General features: G+C 43.3%; 1 protein-coding gene across 1 annotated transcript in view; it reads left to right on the forward strand.

Moving 5' to 3' along the window:
* The window catches only part of RNF43 (ring finger protein 43), a 68,753-nt gene extending 50,701 nt beyond the window's left edge, over nt 1-18,052 (forward strand). The window contains exons 2-10 of the mRNA XM_044287093.1: nt 3,045-3,167; nt 8,124-8,198; nt 10,090-10,221; nt 10,331-10,432; nt 12,765-12,962; nt 13,790-13,892; nt 14,170-15,249; nt 15,384-15,619; nt 17,295-18,052. Coding sequence (XP_044143028.1) covers nt 3,045-3,167; nt 8,124-8,198; nt 10,090-10,221; nt 10,331-10,432; nt 12,765-12,962; nt 13,790-13,892; nt 14,170-15,249; nt 15,384-15,430 — 1,860 coding nt within the window. The 3' untranslated portion in view covers nt 15,431-15,619; nt 17,295-18,052. The remainder of the gene's footprint in view (nt 1-3,044; nt 3,168-8,123; nt 8,199-10,089; nt 10,222-10,330; nt 10,433-12,764; nt 12,963-13,789; nt 13,893-14,169; nt 15,250-15,383; nt 15,620-17,294) is intronic.
* Nucleotides 18,053-23,112: the final 5,060 nt, after the last annotated feature.

Below are 23,112 nucleotides of genomic sequence, written 5' to 3' on the forward strand. Positions count from 1 at the left end.
ACCCAGACCTGAACCCGGACTTCTTCACTGAAGTTCGGGTTAGGTGTTCTATTCAATTTATTATTTTCCCTTATAACATGGTTATACAGGAAAATAATAACATTCTTAATACAGAATGCTTATGAAAATGTTTTTTGAGAGGGGTTACATTATTTTTTTTTAATAACTCGCCTCATCCTCTTGTTCGCGCAGCCGGCATGGTCTTCTTTCTTCTTTTAGGACCTGCAAAACGACCTTTGATGACGTAATCGCGCTCACCACGTGGTTGGTGCAATTACGTCATCAAAGGTCCTTTTGCAGGTCCTGAAAGATAAAGAAAGAAGACCATGCCGGCTGCGCGAACAACAGGATGAGGTGAGGTAATTTTTTATTTATTTTTTAACCCCTCAAGCAACATTTTAGTAAGCATTCTGTATTAAGAATGCTATTATTTTCCTTTATAACCATGTTATAAGAGAAAATAATACAGTAAATTGACTTTTATCAATTTACTAACATCGTCTCCTAGCAACCATGTGTGAAAATCGCACCGCATCCGCGTTTACTTGCGGATGCTATGTGATTTTCACGCATTCGCATTCATTTCTATGGGGCCTGCCTTGCGTGAAAAATGCAGAATATAGAACATGCTGCGATTTTTCACGCAGCGCACAAGTGATGCGTGAAAATCACCGCTCATCTGAACAGTCCCATTGAAGTGAATGGGTCCGGATTCAGTGCGGGTGCAATGTGTTCACCTCACGCATTGCACCCGCACAGAATTCTCGCCTGTGTGAAAGGGGCCTTAAAATAGAGGACAGAGTGATGCCAGCATTAAATTCCACCTACGCCTCACACGTGATGAGCACAGGTCCTCAACACCGGCCACTATAAGTTTCCTGGACTGTTCCTCTTGTAGCACCTCCAATAAAGTAGAGTTTAATTGAGTGAGTACCAAGCTTTTCTCAGCAGACGTTGGTCTGTGGCTAATGGGGCATTCACACGACCATGATTGTCTCCTAACCCAGAGCTGATGCCAGGATATGTTCACACGGGGCAGCCATGCTGCAGATTTTTCAGCTGGACGGAAAGTCCACAGCATAATTGCACAAGTAGCTAAGTGAAGAAGATTTTAGCAATTCTCGCCCACCTGCTTCAGAAAAATCACTGAAGGATCCGCAAGGAAACCAACCTGCTGTGCAAATTTGAAATGGAGATTGTGTCAATTTAGGTTGCGGATTTCACTCGTTGCAGTGCCTATAGTACAATCTGCTGCAGAGCCACACATCTGTATGACAGTCTTGCAGATGCAGAATGCTTAGTTTACATTCTGTGTGGATGCACCTTTTAGGAGACAATCTGAGTGATATTTTTCATAGAGACTCTGTGGCATAAATTCCAGTCTGCCACAGTTGTACCAGCGGATCTGCAGAAGGATTAGCCCCGTTTTCATTCAGTGGGGGCAGAATTTCAAAATCTGTAGCGCTGTCATTATTCCATGCATATTTTTCTACTGCATTTGAAAGTGGTGCCCCATTTACTTGCATTGAATGCAGAACATTTGTGGAGTTACTCACAAATTGTTTCTCTAAATCCTCATAACTTCCAGAATGTGTGAACCTAGTCTTAGGGCCCATTCAGAGTCCATCTTATGCTGGATTCACACGGTTAATGGGAATGAATGTTCCTAGGAATGCTCGTTCCTGATAATATGCCCGCCTACAGGTGCCCGTAGATCACCCAGTGAACAAGGGAAACACTCATTCACCTGGTGAGTCATTCATGCGGACACCTAAATCATAATTTCTAGGCAGCAGATTGTGTTGTCTACACATCATGCTGCTGCCCGGAAACAATTCCCGAGCAGGCAATCATCGGCAGAGACCTTTAGGGTCCATGGACATGTAACCAGGCCAGTTATGGGGAGTTTGTTGGCTGATTAGACTGCTTATGCTTCACATAAAAAGACCATATCTCGGCAGCACATCATCTTGTGTAAATAGGATTGTACTACTGACAAATAGTAAAAGCGTATGGAGACGAATGATCGCAGTAACGATTGTTCATTACCATTTGAGCATGTAAATGCAGACCATATAGTGTCCATTGATTGGAAATGAACTTTCCTACTAAGCCATATTCCTGGTCATTGTTTATCAGCCCAACGTGGCAATGATTGGGAATGAACCGGGCATTCTAGCTTACTGCCAGCTCATTCAGCAGCATTTACATGCAATACTCATCCCCGCTGTATGCTACTGTGATCATTTGTCCCAATACAGATCCCTTGTTTGTTGGCAGCACATGCCAGGTTGCACAGAGTGATGTGTTGCCCACAAGCAACGATTTTAAGTTACGCATGAAAGATGCGATCAGACGACGGTCAAGCATTTGAGTTCATTCATTGGGTGATCAGTCATGAGTGGCATGTCTACACGGGGCATTTATTAGGTATGAGAGTTTGTATGAACATTGGCCCCTGATAATTGTCCCCATCCTTGGCTCGTAGTAAAGGGCCCTTAGTCATTCAGAGCATCTTCTCAGATTTTAAGAAACCTGTTGATCTCCTTATCAAACTTTCTCATCAATGTTCGTTTTGTATCTTAAAATAAGGAAACCGCAAGTTGTAAGATGTTCCTTGGGTAACAGAAGATCTCGTGCTCATGAATTTGTGTTAACAGACCAGGGTTGAAACAGTTGCATCTACAAAGTTGTGAATTTAGAAGAAAATCAATTTATCCGTCACTTAGACATTCTATTGTATCATGGCGCAGGTCAGAAAGTCTGTCTCCCAAGTGATCTCCTCTGTGAGCACCTATACAAGAGACCAACCTACATACATTTCTTACCAACAATCCAGCCCTGGGTCCTCATATGGCAGCCATGACTGAATATCCAAGAAAAAGAGGGGGCTTGCAGAATTGCTGTTGTTGACCATAGTCCATGTTCGCAGGAGTTTGATATACTTTTTGTTCACCAAAGTTGACCTTTCTTGCTATAATGCAGCGCAGTCTTGTCAATCATTATATGGCCGAGTTCTTACCAGTGTCTTCTTCTCTCTTTAGTTTCACCCGCTGTCTCTTTGCAATGCCAGTGATGATGAACCGCCAAAACTTGGATTCATTTCCATTGTCAAACTGGAGAGCCCAGAACGTTCCCCCCAACCGTGCCTACCCCTAGCAAGCAAGGTAAAGTAGCACCTTATATGACCGCATACATGAGTGAATGCTTATTAGGTGCGTTGTTCAATATGTTTTTCTCAACAGAGACCATCATTAAAGGGGATCCATGTCGTAATTAGAGTTTCAACCAAAACACTACTACTTAGGCCTCTTGCACATGACCGTATGTATTTTGCGGTCGGCAAAAAACAGATCCGCAAAAAATACGGATGACGTCTGTGTGCATTCCGTATTTTGCGGAACGGAACAGCTGGCCCTTAATAGAACAGTACTATCCTTGTCCGTTATGCGGACAATAAGGCCTCTTTCACACGGGCGTCATGTTTTTTGCCCGGATAAGAGGCGGGTGCGTTGCGGGAAAATGCGCGATTTTTCCGCACGAGTGCAAAACATTGTCATGCGTTTTGCACTCGCGTGAGAAAAATCGCGCATGTTTGGTACCCAGACCTGAACTTCTTCACAGAAGTTCGGGCTTGGGATTGATGTTCTGAAGATTGTATTATTTTCCCTTATAACATGGTTATAAGGGAAAATAATACATTCTGAATACAGAATGCTTAGTATAATAGTGCTGGAAGGGTTAAAAATAATAAAAAAGTTAACTCACCTTCTCCTCTTGTTCGCGTAGATGCCGGTCTGTTCTTTAGCTGTGGGCTGAATGACCTGAGGTGATGTCAGATCACATGCTCCAATCACATGGTCCATCACCGTGGTGATGGAGCATGTGATCTGACATCACCACAGGTCCTTCAGCCCACAGCTAAAGAACAGACCGGCATCTACGCGAACAAGAGGAGAAGGTGAGTTAACTTTTTTTATTATTTTTAACCCTTCCAGCACTATTATACTAAGCATTCTGTATAACCATGTTATAAGGGAAAATAATACAGTGAATAGACTGTCACCTAGAACCCATGCGTGAAAATCGCACCGCATCCGCACTTGCTTGCGGATGCATGCGATTTTCACGCAACCCCATTCATTTCTATAGGGCCTGCGTTACGTGAAAAACGCACAAAGAGGAGCATGCTGCGATTTTCACGCAACGCACAAGTGATGCGTGAAAATCACCGCTCGTGTGCACAGTCCCATAGAAATGAATGGGTCAGGATTCAGTGCGGGTGCAATGCGTTCACCGCACGCATCGCACCCGCACGGAAAACTCGCCCGTGTGAAAGGGGCCTAATAGGACAAGTTCTATCTATTAGCGGAACGGATAAACGGAAACGGAATGCACACAGAGTACTTTCCGTTTTTTTTGCAGACCCATTAAAACGAATGGTTATGTGTACGGTCCACAAAAAAAAAAAAACAGAACAGACATGGAAAGAAGATGCAAAAGATATTTTGTGTGGTCTTCGAAGCGGCACAATCAGCAGTAGTCCCAAACAACAGGAGTAGGTCTCTTCTCCTTTTTTAACCAAAATAAACTTCAATTCAGGGTCTGCGCTTGATCAGTAAGGAACAGTTCACACACAGCAACACTTCCACAAGATGATTTTATCTCGATTCAAAACAATTCCAGCTCCTTGGTCTCAATATCCACCAGCAATCACAGCTCTTTTATCCTTTAAAAGGAAACACTACAGTGTAATACCCATGGGTTATTGAAACACTACATATTTTATTTTACTTACAAGATCGACACTTGTTCACATCACATATGAAGTCTATTTGCCCGACCCGGGTTTCACTGTCCGCTTTTTCTGGGGCGTTCCTCTCCTCTCCTCTCCAATTGACACAACTGAAAAAACCTCTAGTCTCTGGTCACACGTCTTAAGTCTCTGTGTTAGATCAACTTCCAAACTTTTTTTAAAAAATTTATTTTTAAATTCTATGTATATGGCCAAAGAAATAGGCACTGTGATGCACGTCTGAACACCCGGTGATCTAACACAGAGACTTACCACGTGTGACCAGAGACTAGAGGTTTTTTCAGTTGTGTCAATTGGAGAGGAGAGGAACGCCCCAGAAGAAGCAGACAGTGAAACCCGGGTCGGGCAAATTGACTTCATATGTGATGTGAACAAGTGTCGATCTTGTAAGTAAAATAAAATATGTAGTGTTTCAATAACCCGTGGGTATGTCGTGTTCCTTTTAAAGGATAAAAAAGCTGTGATTGCTGGTGGATATTGAGACCGAGGAGCTGGAATTGTTTTGAATCGAGATAAAATCGTCTTGTGGAAGTGTTGCTGTGTGTAAACTGTTCCTTACTGATGAAGTTCAAGCGCGGACCCTGAATTGCAGTTTATTATGGAAAGAAAATACGTTTGTGTGCAAGAGGCCTTAACCTGAATCATGTAAAACCCTGACCACAAGATCTTCACAGACTTCTGCTATGGGGGTTAATGCTTATTTACATAAGGCTTGTTTGGCCGGCCAAGTCCATCTCACCGAATGTATCCCACTTGGGGCCCATGCACAAAGTATGGATCTGCAAAAGACGGATACCGGCCGTGTGCGTTCCGCGTTTTGCAGAACGGGAATGTTCTGCTCTGTCCTTGTCCAAAATGCAGACAAGAATAGGACATGATCAATATTTTTGCCCGTGCCACGGAACGACATATGAATGCATACAGCACACAGTGTGGTATCTGCATCTTTTGCAGCCCCATTGAAGTTAGTGCGTATCGGATGCAGAAAAAAAAATTGTTTTTGTGCATGAGCCCCTATCCTGTGGATGTGTGGCAAGTAATTGGGTAATTCTTACTTTGCCCACATGAGTCCCAAGATCAGTTCTTGAGGTGGCCATACACTTAAGATGGTTGTCTCAGCTTGCAAGGATCTCCATTGTATGCATCAAGGAGCAGGTTTACCCCAGCGGAAAAAAAATAAATATATATATATATATAATATATATATAAAAATTTTAATCTACTTCTGAAGCGCTTGATTTAGGAACTCGCAGGTAGTGCCATTAATAACAACACCATGAAGAATTGGTATAATGATGATGGTGTCTGCAGATCCCAGGGTGCTTTTTCATCCTCCTTTTGATCATACAGCTGGCTGCTGACCTCTGACCGTGCACCTGAAGACATGGAATGCAGAGGGGGTAGTAGTAGTTAAAACCCATGTGTTATCCCCGGGCATCTCTACTGTATTTCTGGACATGCTTAGGGCCCTATTACATGGGCAGATAGAGCAGACAATTGTCAGGAGGGAAGAATTACAAGCAGCAATCTCCTCCTCAGTATAGGGACGAGCGATCACTAACACATTGCTTGTCCTTATACTGCCTCAATGTTTGGCGACAGCAGAGCGTCTATTACACGGAGCGATCTGCAGCCGGCAAACCATATATTTTTTAACATGTTAAAAGATCAAGCTGTAATCGGCAGCAATATTACACATGTGAACGCTTATTAGTGATTATCCTAACGATAATCTGCCCCTGTGATAGGGCCTTTAGGTTAGTTAACTTCACTGGACAGTTAAAGGAAATGTGTCGCCAAAATTTTTGTCTGCTAGTTTAAACTAGATAGTAACACATCTCCTTTTTGTTTTCTAATCTAATTTTATTTTCAGATTTTTTTAATTTATTTTTTATTCTGTTTCCTGAACATGATTATGGGGGCGGCCATCTTGCCTGAGCTGTTCGTAACAGCGTTTAAAATGCATTGAAAATTGCTTTACGGCAGCCCCATGGTCCATAGACACAATGGTCAGGAGAGGACCTCATAGACTTCTATGGTAGAGTTTTCTAGACACGCTCTGTGACCTGTGCAGAGGTCATTGTACAAGGAAGGGATAGATAAGTTTTGACAATCACCTATAGTGAATGGTGTATCCTGTCTTATCTATACACAGAGGTGGTATCTCTTTATCATATAAATAACTGGTATATAACTGCAGTAAAGTGATCTGTACAGACCAAGAAGTAGTGACAATTATTAGACATAGTGGCCCGTGCAAAAACTGCAGGATTTTATGGTTTTTGTTTAACCCTAGATAGTGACATGGAAAAATTTAAAATGACATTATCAAAAATTCTTTCAAAACCTGTTAAACCTAAAAATATGATTTAAACAATAGGCCATTTTCTGATGACACATTCCCTTTAATTGACTGCACTTTTTGAGTAAATGCCTCCATTTATTATGCCTTCATTGTAGAAAGGATTGACCTGAGAAACCACATGGAGCTGGACTTTAAGGTCTAAAAAGGTTCCCAAAATATATAATTTTCTTACTGTTCCATTCCTGGTTTACCAGTGTACGCATCTATCCTGACAAGTCTTCCACTAGGGCACCTACTATTTGTATTTTTTTGTTATAGAGTTTGTCCACTTTGGGCAATTTTGCGGAACGGGTGCAGACCCATTTATTTCAATGTGGCCGCAAAAGATGCGGACAGCGCACTGTGTGCTGTCCTCATCCATAGTTCCATTCCCGCGGCCCCGCAAAAAAGAGAGAGCGTGTCCTTCTCGTCCGCAATTGTGAACAAGAATAGGCATTTCTATCATAGGCCATGTGAGGTCAGCAAAATGCGGAATGCAAACGGCCGGTATCCGTGTTCTGCAGACCACAAAACACTTACGGACTTCTGAATGGACCCTAAAGGCGTTGTCCCAAAATATCAACTCATTCCCTCATCCACAGGATAGCGTATACGTCTCTGACCCACCACTGATCCCGAGGACAGGGTGGTTGCGAATGGTTGAAGGGTAATAGACAAGCTCCTCAAGCATGGCCGTGCTGCATGATCATGAGGCACGGCTCTGCACCCATAATATGTGCCGTCCATGTGCTGAGTGAGAGAATATAGGGATTTGTGCCCTGAAATCTAATAGCACATTGTGAAGGCTTAGTTAAGGTTTCCCCCGCAGATTTCCTTTTAGAATATGATACCTTAAAGTGTGCCGCTCCGTTCTGACTCCTCACCCTCCTTTCCCTCCAATCCCTTTGTTGTCTTCTGCTCTCTGGTATCTGCCCTCCAGTAATCTCACGGCTCTTATTTCAGGTTCAGCTCGCAGGGAAAAGGGGTTCCCGTGCTGTAATCTTCGATATTAGTGACGATGAGGGAGCTGAATACCAGGTAATTCAATCCACACTGCTTTGTGAAATCTGTATACCAACTTTTTGTATCTGTGGGCTATTTAAAAGTGTTTATTTCCACGGCATGTGAAGCAGATATCCAGCCCCTCCTTTCATTATTAGGGCTCTATTCCCTCTGTTTCTGTTTGCCAATAATGTCATGTAGTCCTCTATAGTCCCTTTTTTTTTTTTTTTTTTTTTGTTACTAGCAGTCTATTCAGTGTATGCTTGTTGGAACTGTAATTCGCTCTCCGCACACTGAGCTGCAGTATAAAGCATGGGGGATGAACACAGCAGTAGCTAAACCTCTGATGTGCTATCAAGTAGATCTCAGGCTTAAAGAGGTTGTCCAAGTTAAATGAAAAAAAAAAATTTGTCTGCAGCTGTAATTAGCCTAAAACAACAAGTACCACTTTTCTCCCCCGCCCAGCGTCGCTCACTGGTCCGTCACCTTTGACATCCTCTTCTTGGCTGCAGTGGAGACTTTTCAAACTGCATCGGGGAGGACCGGAGTGCTGCTCTGGAAGCAGAAGGGGAGGAAAGGGTTACTTGTTGCTTGGGCTTTTATGTAAGCTCGGACCTCCCTTTTAACTCTCACTCCTATCGGATGATGGGGCAAGTCTGCAGTCAGTCACTGTGGCTCTGTGGAGCGAAGCAGTGTCATTAGTGGTCAGCATTACTTAGTGGTAGTAACATATGAGTTCCTCTCCAACCTCGCTAGCATCTCTTCCATCTTGCATTACTACATACCACAGATGAAGGTAATACTCGCTGATACACAGGCATCTGAGCAGCATGCAGACAAACAAAAATGCTACAATGGACGGTCACACAGGTGCAAAATACTGGTGAACAGCTACTCCAACACCTATCATTCATCAGGGGGATTGGATGCTTAGTATTCTAACTGTACACAAATAAGGCTTCAGATAGGTTCCAGTGGCTCTGTTACGTGTTGTGCACCATGCTGGCTAACAGGCTATTGGTCACACCTATGGCATTAGATCTAGTGGATTGCCACCCCACAAAGTAGTGCCACACCATCCTCCCCCAACATCACAGGGTCCTCATCGCTCAGGGCATCATGTACTGTCCATGCATCTTTTCCAAGTTGTTAGTTTACTAGTGATTGGGGTTTACTTTTAAAGGGAGCGTTTCACCAGGACATTCACTGGTAAGCCAGACACAATGCCGTGCAGGGCTAGCCCAGCTTTGTGAGCCGTTGCTTTATTCTGGAGAAAAGGTACTTTTAATCCATGTGCAAATGAGCAATTTAGTGCACTGAGGGCGGGCCCAAACCAGTGTGCACCCTTGCTCCTCCTGTTTCCTCTGCCAGCCCCTCCCTCTCCTTGATTGACGGGGTCAGGCTAATGCATAGTCACCTTGCCTGGCCGTGTCAATCAAGGAGGGGGAGGAACTGGCAGAGGGAACAGGAGGAGCAAGGGTGCACAGAGGGGCTTGGGTCTGCCCTTGGTGCACTAAACTGCTCATTTGCTTATGGATTAAAAGTACTTTCTCTGTAGAATGAAGCAACTGATTACGAAGTGAAAGGTATCATTATATTCGGCTGAGTAAATTTCCTGCTTACAGACCCCATTTAAAGGGAACCTGTCAGCTACAGGACCATGTTATAGAGCAGGAGGATACAGTATACCTGCTCATTCTGGGATTAGGGGTCCAGTGGGTGTCCTTGCTTGCACATGAATATATACTACCGAGTCTTATCCAGAAATCCATATATCAGTCTGCTCATCTCCTCCTGCTCTCAAACCTGCTACCAGCAGATTGCACAGCAAACTAGGTTCTCTTTAACAGGTCTTCTTCATCGTAATTCAATGAAAACCTGGTATTTAACACTGTCTTTATAGTATTGGTTTTCCTTTTTATCTTAGTTACAGCAACCAGCTGCTCAAAATCCACCTGTGGTACTAGTACGAGGCCGCGATGCAGAGCGGCTGATGTCCCTTGTGCACAACAACACTGAAGCTCTTGTCAGGATCGAGGTTCCGGAGCCACTCAAGCAGGTGAGGCTGGGGGATCCCCGGGTTGATAGAGGGTAGTGGGTAGGGTTGATCTTGTTTGAATTGAGTTGTTGAAGTGCCCGACACTCATGAACGGTTTCCTTTGCTACAGGTTGTCCATGACATCTGGATCCTGGCCACACTGGTTGCGACCTTGTCCATCATCTTCATATTTGCTGCATTTCGGGTTTGTTGCAAGCCAGCCCCAGCACAGGTAATGGACCTGTGGACATTTATTGGTGCAGAAGAAGTATGCTGTATAGTTTACTTGCTCATATATGTACAAATATAATACATGTAGGTTTAGTATTACACACACAGAGTGGACTGTATACTCTTTCTAAGTACTTTCCCGCACCCCAAGCTCCACTTTACCCATGCCTTTGATATCAGGATAAGGACGAAAGAGGATCTATCAGCTGTCCTGACATGTCTGTTTTAGTAAATAATTGTATTCCCCCATTTAATATAACCATTCTGGAGTATCCTTTCTTAGAACGTTATGTTGTTTCATTCCTCTGTTACTCCTATTGGAAACATGAATAAATTGCCAGCTGGAGGTAATTTATCAGCTGGGGACATGTCTCTACATACAGACGTGGACAAAATTGTTGGTACCCTTTGGTCAATGAAAGAAAAAGTCACAATGGTCACAGAAATAACTTTAATCTGACAAAAGTAATAATAAATTAAAATTCTATAAATGTTAACCAATGAAAGTCAGACATTGTTTTTCAACCATGCTTCAACAGAATTATGTAAAAAAATAAACTCATGAAACAGGCATGGACAAAAATGATGGTACCCCTAGAAAACACAGAACATAATGTGACCAAAGGGACATGTTAATTCAAGGTGTGTCCACTAATTAGCATCACAGGTGTCTACAACCTTGTAATCAGCCATTGGGCCTATATATATGGCTCCAGGTAATCACTGTGTTGTTTGGTGATATGGTGTGTACCACACTCGACATGGACCAGAGGAAGCAAAGGAAAGAGCTGTCTCAAGAGATCAGAAAGAAAATTATAGACAAGCATGTTAAAGGTAAAGGCTATAAGACCATCTCCAAGCAACTAGATGTTCCTGTGAGTACAGTTGCACATATTATTCATAAGTTTAAGATCCATGGGACTGTAGCCAACCTCCCTGGACGTGGCCGCAGGAGGAAAATTGATGACAAATCTAAGAGACGGATAATCCGAATGGTAACAAAAGAGCCTAGAAAGACTTCTAAAGAGATTCAAGGTGAACTTCATGCTCAAGGAACATCAGTGTCAGATCGCACCATCCGTCGTTGTTTGAGCCAAAGTGGACTACATGGGAGACGACCAAGGAGGACACCATTGTTGAAAACGAATCATAAAAAAGCAAGACTGGAATATGCCAAACTACATGTTGACAAGCCACAAAGCTTCTGGGAGAATGTCCTGTGGACAGATGAGACAAAAATCGAAGTTTTTGCCAAGGCACATCAGCTGTATGTTCACAGACGAAAAAATGAAGCATATCAAGAAAAGAACACTGTCCCTACTGTGAAACATGGAGGAGGCTCTGTTATGTTCTGGGGCTGCTTTGCTGCGTCTGGCACAGGGTGTCTTGAATCTGTGCAGGGTACAATGAAATCTCAAGACTATCAAGGAATTCTAGAGAGAAATGTACTAGCCAGTGTCAGAAAGCTTGGTCTCAGTCGCAGGTCATGGGTCTTGCAACAGGACAATGACCCAAAACACACCGCTAAAAACACCCAAGAATGGCTAAGAGGAAAAAATTGGACTATTCTAAAGTGGCCTTCTATGAGCCCTGACCTCAATCCTATTGAGCATCTTTGGAAGGAGCTGAAACATGCAGTCTGGAAAAGGCACCCTTCAAACCGGACACAACTGGAGCAGTTTGCTCATGAGGAGTGGGCCAAAATACCTGCTGAGAGGTGCAGATGTCTCATTGACAGTTACAGGAAGCGTTTGATTGCAGTGATTGCCTCAAAAGGTTGCGCAACAAAATATTAAGTTAGGGGTACCATCATTTTTGTCCATGCCTGTTTCATGAGTTTATTTTTTTACATAATTCTGTTGAAGCATGGTTGAAAAACAATGTCTGACTTTCATTGGTTAACATTTATAGAATTTTAATTTATTATTACTTTTGTCAGATTAAAGTTATTTCTGTGACCATTGTGACTTTTTCTTTCATTGACCAAAGGGTACCAACAATTTTGTCCACGTCTGTACTCTGACATTTTCTAGTCCTTGGTGAGACTGCTTCAGACTGTGACATAAAGAATAGGAGAGCCGGGGAAGAGCACAATATAAAGTTGCAAGAAAATATACTCCTTGAGAAAGAATACAAGCATTCACTAAAACGGACATGTCAGGAGAGGTGACAGGGTTAAGTACAAGAGTATGCCCAAAACTTACCCTGTTCTACGATGGTTCTTGAATTTTGGTAAATATGGTGATTCCCTAAAGATCTTGCAGCCTAGTGTAAATAATTCAAGGGCAGAAAGGCAAGAAATCTCTTATACTTTGTGCCTATGGCTCTTACAGGATCCTGTGCAGCAACAGACTGAGCTGGCCATAAGTCGCCTTGGCACCAGAAAATACCAAGCTCGAGGAGGAAGAGATTATGGCAGGAGTTCAAATGGTTGTCAAGTAGAAAAGGCTAGTTCCAGCAGAGAAACGGCCAGTTCCATTAGCTCCACACCCATGTGTGCCATATGTCTGGATGACTTCTCTGATGGACAGGTAATTATTTCAAAACATTTCCTGAAAGGACCTACTTTTAAAAGCATGTGATTTCACGCATCCTACTGCATTTGCCTTATGTTTTTTGTAGATAGAGCACATAGTGGAAGAGCAATAGATTTCTAGATTTAAAGGGATTCTGTCACCTCGTTTTAGGTTATAGAGATGCGGACATGCACTGCTAGATCGCCGCTAGCATGTCCGCAATATACCATGCGCATTTCCTTCCCTGAGGCTTATGCCAGCACAGGGAAGGAACACTATACCGGCATTGCGTATGCGTGAGATCGCGCATCGCGAGATTACGGCACTCTAACTGTGATCTCGTGCATACGCAGTGCCGATATAGTGTTCCTTCCCTGTGCTGGCATCAGCCTCAGGGAAGGAACTGCGCATGAGCGAGCTCGCGCATCTCGAGATTATGGCACTCTAACTGTGAGCTAGGAGGAGATTCGGAGGGCGCAGGCGGTGCTGGGCTCCTTCACAGGGGAGCGAGGCTGGGCACCAAGAAGGTTAGTACAGCCCCTTGGGCACCTTACAAGGCTCATTTACATATCTCTCAAATCATTTTTTAAACTAAATAAAAGGACACCGATTTATGGGACAGGTATATTGCGGACATGCTAGCTGCGATCTAGCCGTGCATGTCCGCATCTCTATAACCTAAAACGAGGTGACAGAATCCCTTTAATAGCAGTTGCCAGCTGAAAGAAGCATGTTGTATATAGACAAAACGTGCACCATCCTAGCCTTACAAAAATTCTTCATATTATTTGTGTAAGTGTTGGACTTACAAGAAGCAACGCCTGTGACTTTCTTTTTTGTAGGACTTACGGATTTTACCTTGTAGCCACGAGTACCACCTGAGTTGTGTGGATCCTTGGCTGAGGGAGAATCACACCTGTCCCCTCTGCATGTTTGACATCTTAGGTAAGTGAGCACATATTGTGGGTTGGTGGACTTGCAATGCTGTGGGTGAGGTCATAGCTTTCACCAGTTATTTGTGGGGTCGACGTTAATGCCAAAGTTGGTCTTTTTCTATAAGCCTACCTGTCTCTTCAAAACCGTATCCCTAAAAACAGGTTTGAGCCACATCTAGAAAATGAAACGAGTGCCATGAGCCACCATCAATGCTGAGGCAGTGTCGATAGGTACTTGGAATCCTAGACTTGCCGCACTTAAGCTTTGCTTTTCTTTTTTCATACAGCAGAACCAAACAATTCTTCGCATCCGGCACCTATAAGACCTCCCTCCAACCAACAGTTTTGGAGGAGATATCCAGGAACTGCTCACTTTCAGTATCCTCCTCATCCACATACGACACCATTAATATATCCCCCACTGAACAATAGTATATTTTTGTCCCGCTCCCCATATACTTTTGGTACTGGACATCAGTGGGAAGTTCCGCGTTCTCACCGCCGTACACCAGAGGGACCGAGGGAACTTGGAATTTCTCCACTCTGCCAAGTGTCCAGTGGATATTTGCCTGATGATCCAGGCAGTGATAGCAGCTCTGGTCCTTTTAATGGCTCCTCCAGTGAGAATTGTACAGATGTCAGTCTACGTTGCCTCCAAGGATCCTCCTCCTCTTCTTGCCACAGCTCTCAGAGCAACCCAGGAGACTCACCATCTCCAGCACTTGCCTCTATTCAACTACCTCAAAATGATCTCCCAGGATTTAACACTGTTGTGCCTACCCAAAGTTCTTATGCCAGCCATGTTCACTACCACCAGCACAGACATCACCATTACAAACGGCAACATCCCAATTCATCTCACCCCCACAGACCCAAACGGAGACCTCGGCCCTCTAGGGGGGAGGCAAGGATAGACGTTGGGAGTCATAGGGAGCACAGGTCAGCTAATGGCCATAGTGGGGAATCTAGATCTCTTTTGACTCGGAAAGAGCCATGGACTCATTCATCTAGGCAGTACCTTGATTCAAGGATTAGCAGGGAAGCTGTGAGGCACAGCCAGTCCTCACCACAATCGCCATCCCCAACGCATGAGTCAAATGAACCTGAAGCCCCATTGTCTTTGAGAGGACACAGGAGTGAACCTCCAAGTAGAAGTCATCGGAAGAAAAGATCACCTCCCCAGGTGCATCTTTCCTCTTATAGCACCCGCCACTTCAACACAAGCCATGGTGTTCAGAACTGTGAAAGAGTCCATCCACTCTGGACAGATGGAGCCAGACTGCCACATACAAGAGTGAACACACACCGGGAAAACACAGCAATGATGCACTTGTATCACCCTCCTCATCACACTGATCATGACCAAGGTAAGCCACATCACCTAAGGAAAACCTACTAAACCTGTAAGCTCACCTGCTGCTTGGGATTGTTTGAATTATGGATTATGGCGATAAGTAAACCAGACAGAACTCAGTCTGCATTTTTATATGTTTTTCTCTAGGCGCTGGTACTGAGGAGCTTGAAGCTGTATGTGAACACGCAGTGTAGAACTTCAGGCATTTCAACCATTTGGCAAGACCCACCAGTACAGGCTCCAGTGATGGGGACTCAGTCTCCAGCAGGCTGCTTCCACAACCAAGCTTCCAGATTTTCCCTTAGCCTCTAAGGTCATTTTACACCCGTTTCATCGTCATAGAGTCTGTGCAGCTGCTGACTGAGCCGAGAACATCTGTGCATGTGAGTTTATACTTCCAGCTCATACGCCTAAGGAGAAATCTCTTAAACGTGTGACGGTTTTTCTAAGTATATTCATGTCACTATGAGAGCTGTATACAGTTTAATGGCTATAAAAGTCATGTCAATGTAAAACTGTAAAAGATGTGCTTAAAGAAACATAAGTGTTAGGTATTTACCGGGTTCCTTATAGATTTATTGTATGATTCAAATGATTGATAGCTGGCAGATTTGGGCTGCCTCTATGAAACAGATGTAGTGCTCAGTTGTAGTGTAAATCGAGGAAACACAGATGTGGAATGATAAAATAAAAAAACAGGGGTCGATGAGTACCTCTTATCCTACTATGTCCTTGCTGTAATAAAAATCATATAGACCTCAAAATGAGCTTGTAGTGGGTTGTGTTTCAGCCAAGCAGACAATCTGATCAAGCAGAGCTGCAGTGTAAAGAAGGGACAAATCAGCAATATGCACTAGTAGCGAGACAGGAAGTGGATTTCAGTCTAGCGCAGACTCCTTTTAGACCATACATTAAAGGGGTCGTGCAGTCTTTTGTTAAGTAATGGCCTATCCACTAACTTCCGACAGCGCCCGCATCAATTCGCTATGCTCTGTAGGTCCATATCCAAAAGCCGGCGCTGGAACTACACTGGTGTGATGAGTGCTGTCCAGTACAGGCCTGACCCGTGCAGTGTAGTTCTGGCGCTGACTTCCAGAGACAGAGCTACACAGAACTGCTGTTTGGTGTAGGTGTGAGGTGCTGGACCGATCAGCTAGTAAACAATCACCCAGTGATACTGAGGACAGGCCATTACTAAGATAAGGCTTGATAACTCCTTTAGACACCTCCTGACCTTTCTTTAAAGATGGAGCCTACTCCAGAGAGCAGCAGGCACTATAGCTGCCGGGTTTCTATTTTAAACAGCATACACCCAGGATTAATGCCTGTGATCAGCGATAATGCCAATCACAGACCTTTAATCTGTCACCTGAGAGGCTTTTCCCTGGGAGTGTTCCTGGCACACAAATGGCTTCCCCGCGCTGAGATCCTATGTATGCCCAGTCCACTCCTGTTCCTCTACGTATGCCCAGTCTCATAGTATGTTCCACTGTGCAGACCCCATATGAACCATCCAGCATCTGTGCAGTGGAAATAATGATGGACAGGAAGAAGTGGAACTGGATTACGCTGAGCATGCATAGGATACTTCCAGTAGAATTAAGAGCGCAGACGTGCAATCCCAAATGAACGGGTGGGTGAGGTTAGACATCATATGAACATGCCACTGTTTACAGCTGTGAATAGCAAACAAACAGCAAAACGGGTATCGGGAACAAAGGTAATTTATACATCAGATACATTAAACTACATACAGTGAGGAACATAAAATGATATAACCGTGGCCAACCCTTTAAATGAGGAGAGGTCATCTGTTCCAGAGACTTATTTCATGGTTAACGGCTGCAAAAAGTTTCTGTTGCACTGGATTGATTTGAATACACATTGTGTAATGCTGAATTCCACCTGTGGTGGCGCTGCAGGGAAACAATACCCCTGGGCAGATTACAACTGATTGCTGGTCCCAGCAGGGGAACACTTTGTGATAAGGGATCCTTTTTAATAGATTGGCATTGTCCAACGCCGAGAATCCTTTTTAATTCTACTTTTATCTCCTAGGGTTTCCTGTGACCTTACAGAGCAATGTTCCTCACCCCAGAAGAGTGCCGGATGCAGCTCTTCACAGACCACCTCTGCCACTTTCAAAACATTGATCCACACATGCCACTCTTCACACCTTTCCAAAGGAGAGTATTTCTGCAAGAAAAAGCTACCCAGGATGTCTCCGTGACTGCATTTGTGAGCCTGACTAGGAGCACACCCTTTTTGGAAATATCCAGTGCATACCAGGCATGGTTTTTACCCAGGACTGAACCAATCCATTTGGAATTGAATGTCTAGATACGGCCAATGGCCAAGTTGCCAATGCAATATAATACTGTATTCTATTGAATTCACTGGACACCAGGTGTTAACAATGATTTTAATTTGCACTTAATAATTCACTTTTCTAATTGTAGACTGAGAGCCGGTTTTGGCCTTCAAACATTACTGAAACCTTATCTGTGATATGGCAGCTGTTGTTTCTGTAGTCTGAGATTCCAGAAATTAGGTACCTAATTGGGTAACTTCACCACAAATGACATTTCTCAGGTACTGCCAGCGAATCTCAGCTCTACATCTCAAGACTAAGAAACTTTTACGTTAAACTCTTTCTGTGCCTCATGTCCCAAAAGAACTGATTGTAAGCTCTTGTGCCTCCTTGATGCCTTGTAAAAAGTGTCTAAAAATATGGTTTGTATATTTGTAAAAGTTTTATATTTATGAGACCTATTGTGGTTCTTTTGAAGAACTAATGAAGCTCATTTTCCTATGGATTTCTGTCTTGCTCTTCATTTGTTGTGAAAAGAAAATAAGGATTGGTACAGAATAATCCAATGAGATTGTCCTTGGCTAAAAATCAAATTTTTGCTTTTCAGTTTCAGCAATTTTGTGACTTTTGCAAACAAAAATTGATTGGCTTTCATGGACGTCACTACCAATCATTCTACTTACCTCAAACCTTTTGCGCAAGCCCTTAAAGTAGAAATCCCGGCAAAATGTTTGTTCTCTGACCTCCTAGAAAGTGATGTCATGTGACCAACTCTCGATCTCGAACGGACACATGACAGGAAGTCAGTTACGTCTCTATTCATTCCTATGAGACTGAGAGTGAGGCTCCCATAGGAACACATAGAGAAACTGACTTCCTGTCCACACATAAGATGCTGTGTCAGTTGGAGAGTCTGATTGCTGGTCTCATGACACAGCCGAGAAGCAGAAGGAGGGGATAGCTCACAGATACAGTCACTGGTAAGAAAATTACTATCACTACAGATTACATCATGTACCTTTCTTTAAGTTTTAATTCCCTACAGGGCAGTTTCCCAGAGGGCCGCTGGGCAGGTACAAAACAATTCAATGCAATCCACTTTAATGCTAGTAGCATCAGGTACTTATACACCTGACCAATGGCCGCAGTCCTGAATTCAAGTGTATCGCCATCTTCAGGATGGTGATACACCAGTATTTCCTGCCGCCCTGTGGTATTTGGCTTTGCTGAGCCGGTATTTTGTGCTGCACTATGGTATTGCAGGCCCTGCCTACTTCTTTTGCCCCGCCTTTTGTTAATTGGGACACTCCTACAACATGGGACAGCTTTTATTTTTTATTTTTTTCCAGGGCCACTTTAAGTTCCCAGTCCATTGCTGTGGCTGAGAGTTCTCCAGCATACCCAGATAGTGCCGCGTGCTTATTGGACCCCATTGACTATAATAGGATGCCACTCCCTGGCATATCAACTGGGATTCAGATGGAAAAAAATTGTTGCATGCAACGGTTTTTGCCCAGCTAAATGGCCGGATCCCTGCCACATCCCATTATAGTCAATGGGGTCTGACAGGCACGTGGCACTATCTGGCTATGCCAAATTTCTTCAATGAATGTGCCTCATACATACAATGTACCCAATATTTGTAAAACCTGCAAAAAGGAAAAATGGACTTGAATAAGGTCTGCTTTATACATACATACAAGTTTGCCTGAATTCTCTATAAATATGTTCTCTCTTTCATGGAGCCAATTAAAGAATTCCTTAGTCACTCAGAGTGGTTCCTAAATGCCAGACCTCCACCAGTCTGATTCCTGTGAAAGACTACACTTGGGCTGCTTTCAAACGGATGTCCGTGTGTAGTCCGTGAAATACGATCCATGTGACAATCACTTGACCCGGATCGGCCGTTGCTTGTCCAACCTGAAGTGATCTATGGTGCTGTAAGTCCCAGCCCAACCATGAGTCTACTGTCCTGTACTCAAATAATGCTGTTAGTACAATACATTAGACCCTGCGGTTAAGCTGGGACTGATAGCATCATAGATCACCATGAATGCAGTGAGTTTGGATTAATGATGAGACGAGCAGTTGTAATTACACTGCACCTCCCTACCCCTTCAAACAGCTGATCAGCAGGGGTGCTGGGAGTAGGACCCTCGCCGATCTGATATTAAGGACCTATCCTCAGGATAGGTCATCAATATTAACCCACTGCACAACCCCTTTAAGTTATGGCTTTTGGAAGGCATGGGGTAGAAAACAAAAATGGAAAATAGGCTGTGATGGAAAGGGGTTAAAAAGTGTATTCAGAATTGACAGTTGAACATATTACCGAATCATAAGTATAAAAAGAATATATTTAGGGCAACAAAGCCCAATAGGCATCCCTCGTGGTATATGCAAGGGTAGGCACGAAACTTAAAGTGGACCTGGAAAAAAACTAAAAGTCGCCCCAATGTTTTAAGTGGGTCCAAATTTAACAGAAGGTGGGACAACACAAGTAGATGGGGCCAATACAAGTTGGCAGGGTCCGTAATACCATAGTGGTGTACAAAATACCATCCTAAAGAACCAAATACCACAGTGCAACACAAAATACCTTCCCAGAAGCTGTCCCTCCATGGTGGCCATCAACAGCTGCCATGTTCTGTCCACCTCCTCCATTTGTCTCTAATAAGTATATGGAGCAGGGCGAAATGTGGGTCACAGCACTAAGCCAACCTTACCTTGAGCTTGCTGCCTGGACTTCCCTTAATGATGACCCCTACAGTTCCCCCAGTAGTATGTACCTGGCCAGCAGCAGTGAGGAGGGTTCGGGTGGCCCTGTGGGCATCGGCCCACCTGGAAAATTCCCTGTAGGGTTTATGACCAGTCCACCCCTGTTGATGAGTCCCACAAGGAAGGATAATTCATATAATGCATCTGCATTCCCCACGACACTGATCAGATATCAACTCCTATGCTGTGCCCAGCCCTTAAGAACAGAGACATTCCCCCTATATATAAGCGCCCTGGGGCACATTCAGCAAAACTGTCTAAAAGAACAGCGTCGTTTTCATTTTTCAACAGCAGAATACAAAATGAAAGCTGTACTCCGATTGGCTGCTGTAGGCAACAAAGGCATTTTTTATTTTGGACATTTTCATAAATCTCCACCCATGGGTATTTCCTACCTTCAAATATCATTGGGTCTGTACACCTTCAGTATATATATGGGAGGGAAGTGAGGTGTATATACCTGTAATTTGTGGCTCTTCGACAAGTATTCCGCCAAGAACAAGGTCTTAGAATATTTAATTTATTTGTTTTTAGGCCGGGTTCACACATTGGTCCAGTGAGTGCACGTAGACCTTGTTGTAAATTGTGCCAAAAATTGATGCATCTAGTTATGAGAAAATTCTCTGCACTTAGCTGCACAAGAAGCTGTAGCCTAAATAGTAATTTTATTTATTTTTTCAAAAATTGCGTCACAATTCTGGCTTAAAATTGTGCCACAAACTAAGCCAAACCAATCGTTGGTTTGGCTTATAGCCATGCACCAGGTTTATCATCCAGCATGAGTCACTGTGATAAATCTGGTGCATGTCTAGACGGTCTAGGGTTCCACCATCTACAGGCTTAGTAAGTCTGCCCCATTGTGTAAATGTTACGCTGCTGAATCGACCTACATTTTGTTGCTTATTTCACCCATTGCATTGTAAGGGCACATGGCATTGTCATTTCTGCTGATTTTCATGTGGTGTTCATTGTGCTTCTGCACTAAATCCACGCCAAAATCTGCATGTGTTACTTGCGGATTTTCCCCAGATCTCTCTCCTTGCACTGAAAATCCGTACAGTTGACATGCTGCGAATTTCAAGGTCCACACCGCAGGACGGTTTCCATGTGGAAAATTTTTAAACCATGTACATAACCTTTTTATTATTTCATTTACTTAGCTGGTACTGTAGTATTACACTGTGGATTTTCTGCATTGTGGGGGTCACTTATCAAACTGGTGTAAAGTAGAACTGGCTTAGTTGTCCATATCAACCAATCAAATTCCACCTTTCATTTTAGACAGCTCCTTCGGAAAATGAAAGGAGGAATCAGATTGGTTGCTATAAGAAACTAAGCCAGTTCTACTTTACACCAGTTTAATAAATGACCCCCTATGTGCATATACCCTAATGGATGAAATCCGCTCGAACACGTTTCCATTGTACTGTGTTGAAGATAATGCAGCAAATCAGTGTCCTAAATTCTATAAAGAAAAATGCCTGGCAAAAAGACGTGTATACTTACCCTTAACCTAACCCTGGTTCAGTGTGAAGTCAAGGACCACATTTGAGACCCCTTCCCCCACACTATATTGAATTAACCACCATTGTTTTAGGGTTGTTTCCTTTTAATCTTGAGATTTTTTTTTTCCATTTTTTGTTTTCATTTTTCATCCCTGCCCTCCTGCAGCCATAACTTTATTTTTCCGTTCACATAGCTGTATGAGGGCTTATTTTGTGCAGGACAGACTGTACTTTCTATTGGTACTAATTACTGTTGTATACAATGAAAAATTGTATTGGAAAAAAATAGCAATTCCAACACTGTTTTATGGGTTTCGTTTTAAGGCACTCATTAAGGGGTAACACTGACCTGTTACCTTCATTCTCCGGGTCAGTATGATTACAGTGACGCCACATTTAGATCATTTTCTTGTGTTTTAATACCAAAAAAATAAAAACCTTATTAAAAATGAATTTTCTTTTTGCCACCCCCATAACTTTTTATAGTTATGACTACAGGGTGCGGGGTGCTCATTTTTTTGCAGGATGATTTTGATAACTTATAAGCAATGAAAGAAAAGGGAAAAAAAAATGTATTTAGTAATAGTATTGGTATTTTGGAACATGGCGATGCCCATGATGTTTATTTTCTGTTTATTTTTATTCTAAGGAAAGGGAGGAATAAAATTTTAAAGTTTAAAACGTTTTACTATTTTTTTTTAGGCCCCCTTAAGGACCATATTTAGCAATGGAATTCAGTACATTTGTAAATAGAAAATTCTGTATATGATAATGTAGTGCTGCCACCTGTAGGCTTACAATGGAATATACCTGTAAAAGGCTTGATAGTCTCCAGCAGGCTCAGGCCTTTCGTAACCAGTTAAAGGCTCCCCCGATCACTGCCGGAGCACTGGAAGTGCAGTGCTTCCGGGTTTTTTAGCCCTCAGATAGCATGGTCATATTTGACCATGGCATCTGAGGGGTTAGAGAACTGTGATCGGTGTTATCGCTGATCGCAGACATTAACAGTTTCTGCTGTTTAAAACAGCGGGTGCAATTTTTAAAGATTGATTGGACTTCCTCTATACATGTACGGCATTTGTGCAAGCACTGCGTCCCTTTTAATATTTAATTGCACCTCATCTCCCTTGTGTCTCCTGTGAATGGGACCACCAGTTGTAATTACACTGCACCACTGCTACAACGCAGATGACGCCCATATGAGCGCCACAACCTCTTTAAACAGCTGATTGGTAGTGGTGCCGGGAGACAGACCCCGCCAATCTGATGATGATCTATCCTG

This window comes from Bufo gargarizans, chromosome 3 (genome assembly GCF_014858855.1).
Source record: "Bufo gargarizans isolate SCDJY-AF-19 chromosome 3, ASM1485885v1, whole genome shotgun sequence".
NCBI lineage: Eukaryota > Metazoa > Chordata > Amphibia > Anura > Bufonidae > Bufo > Bufo gargarizans.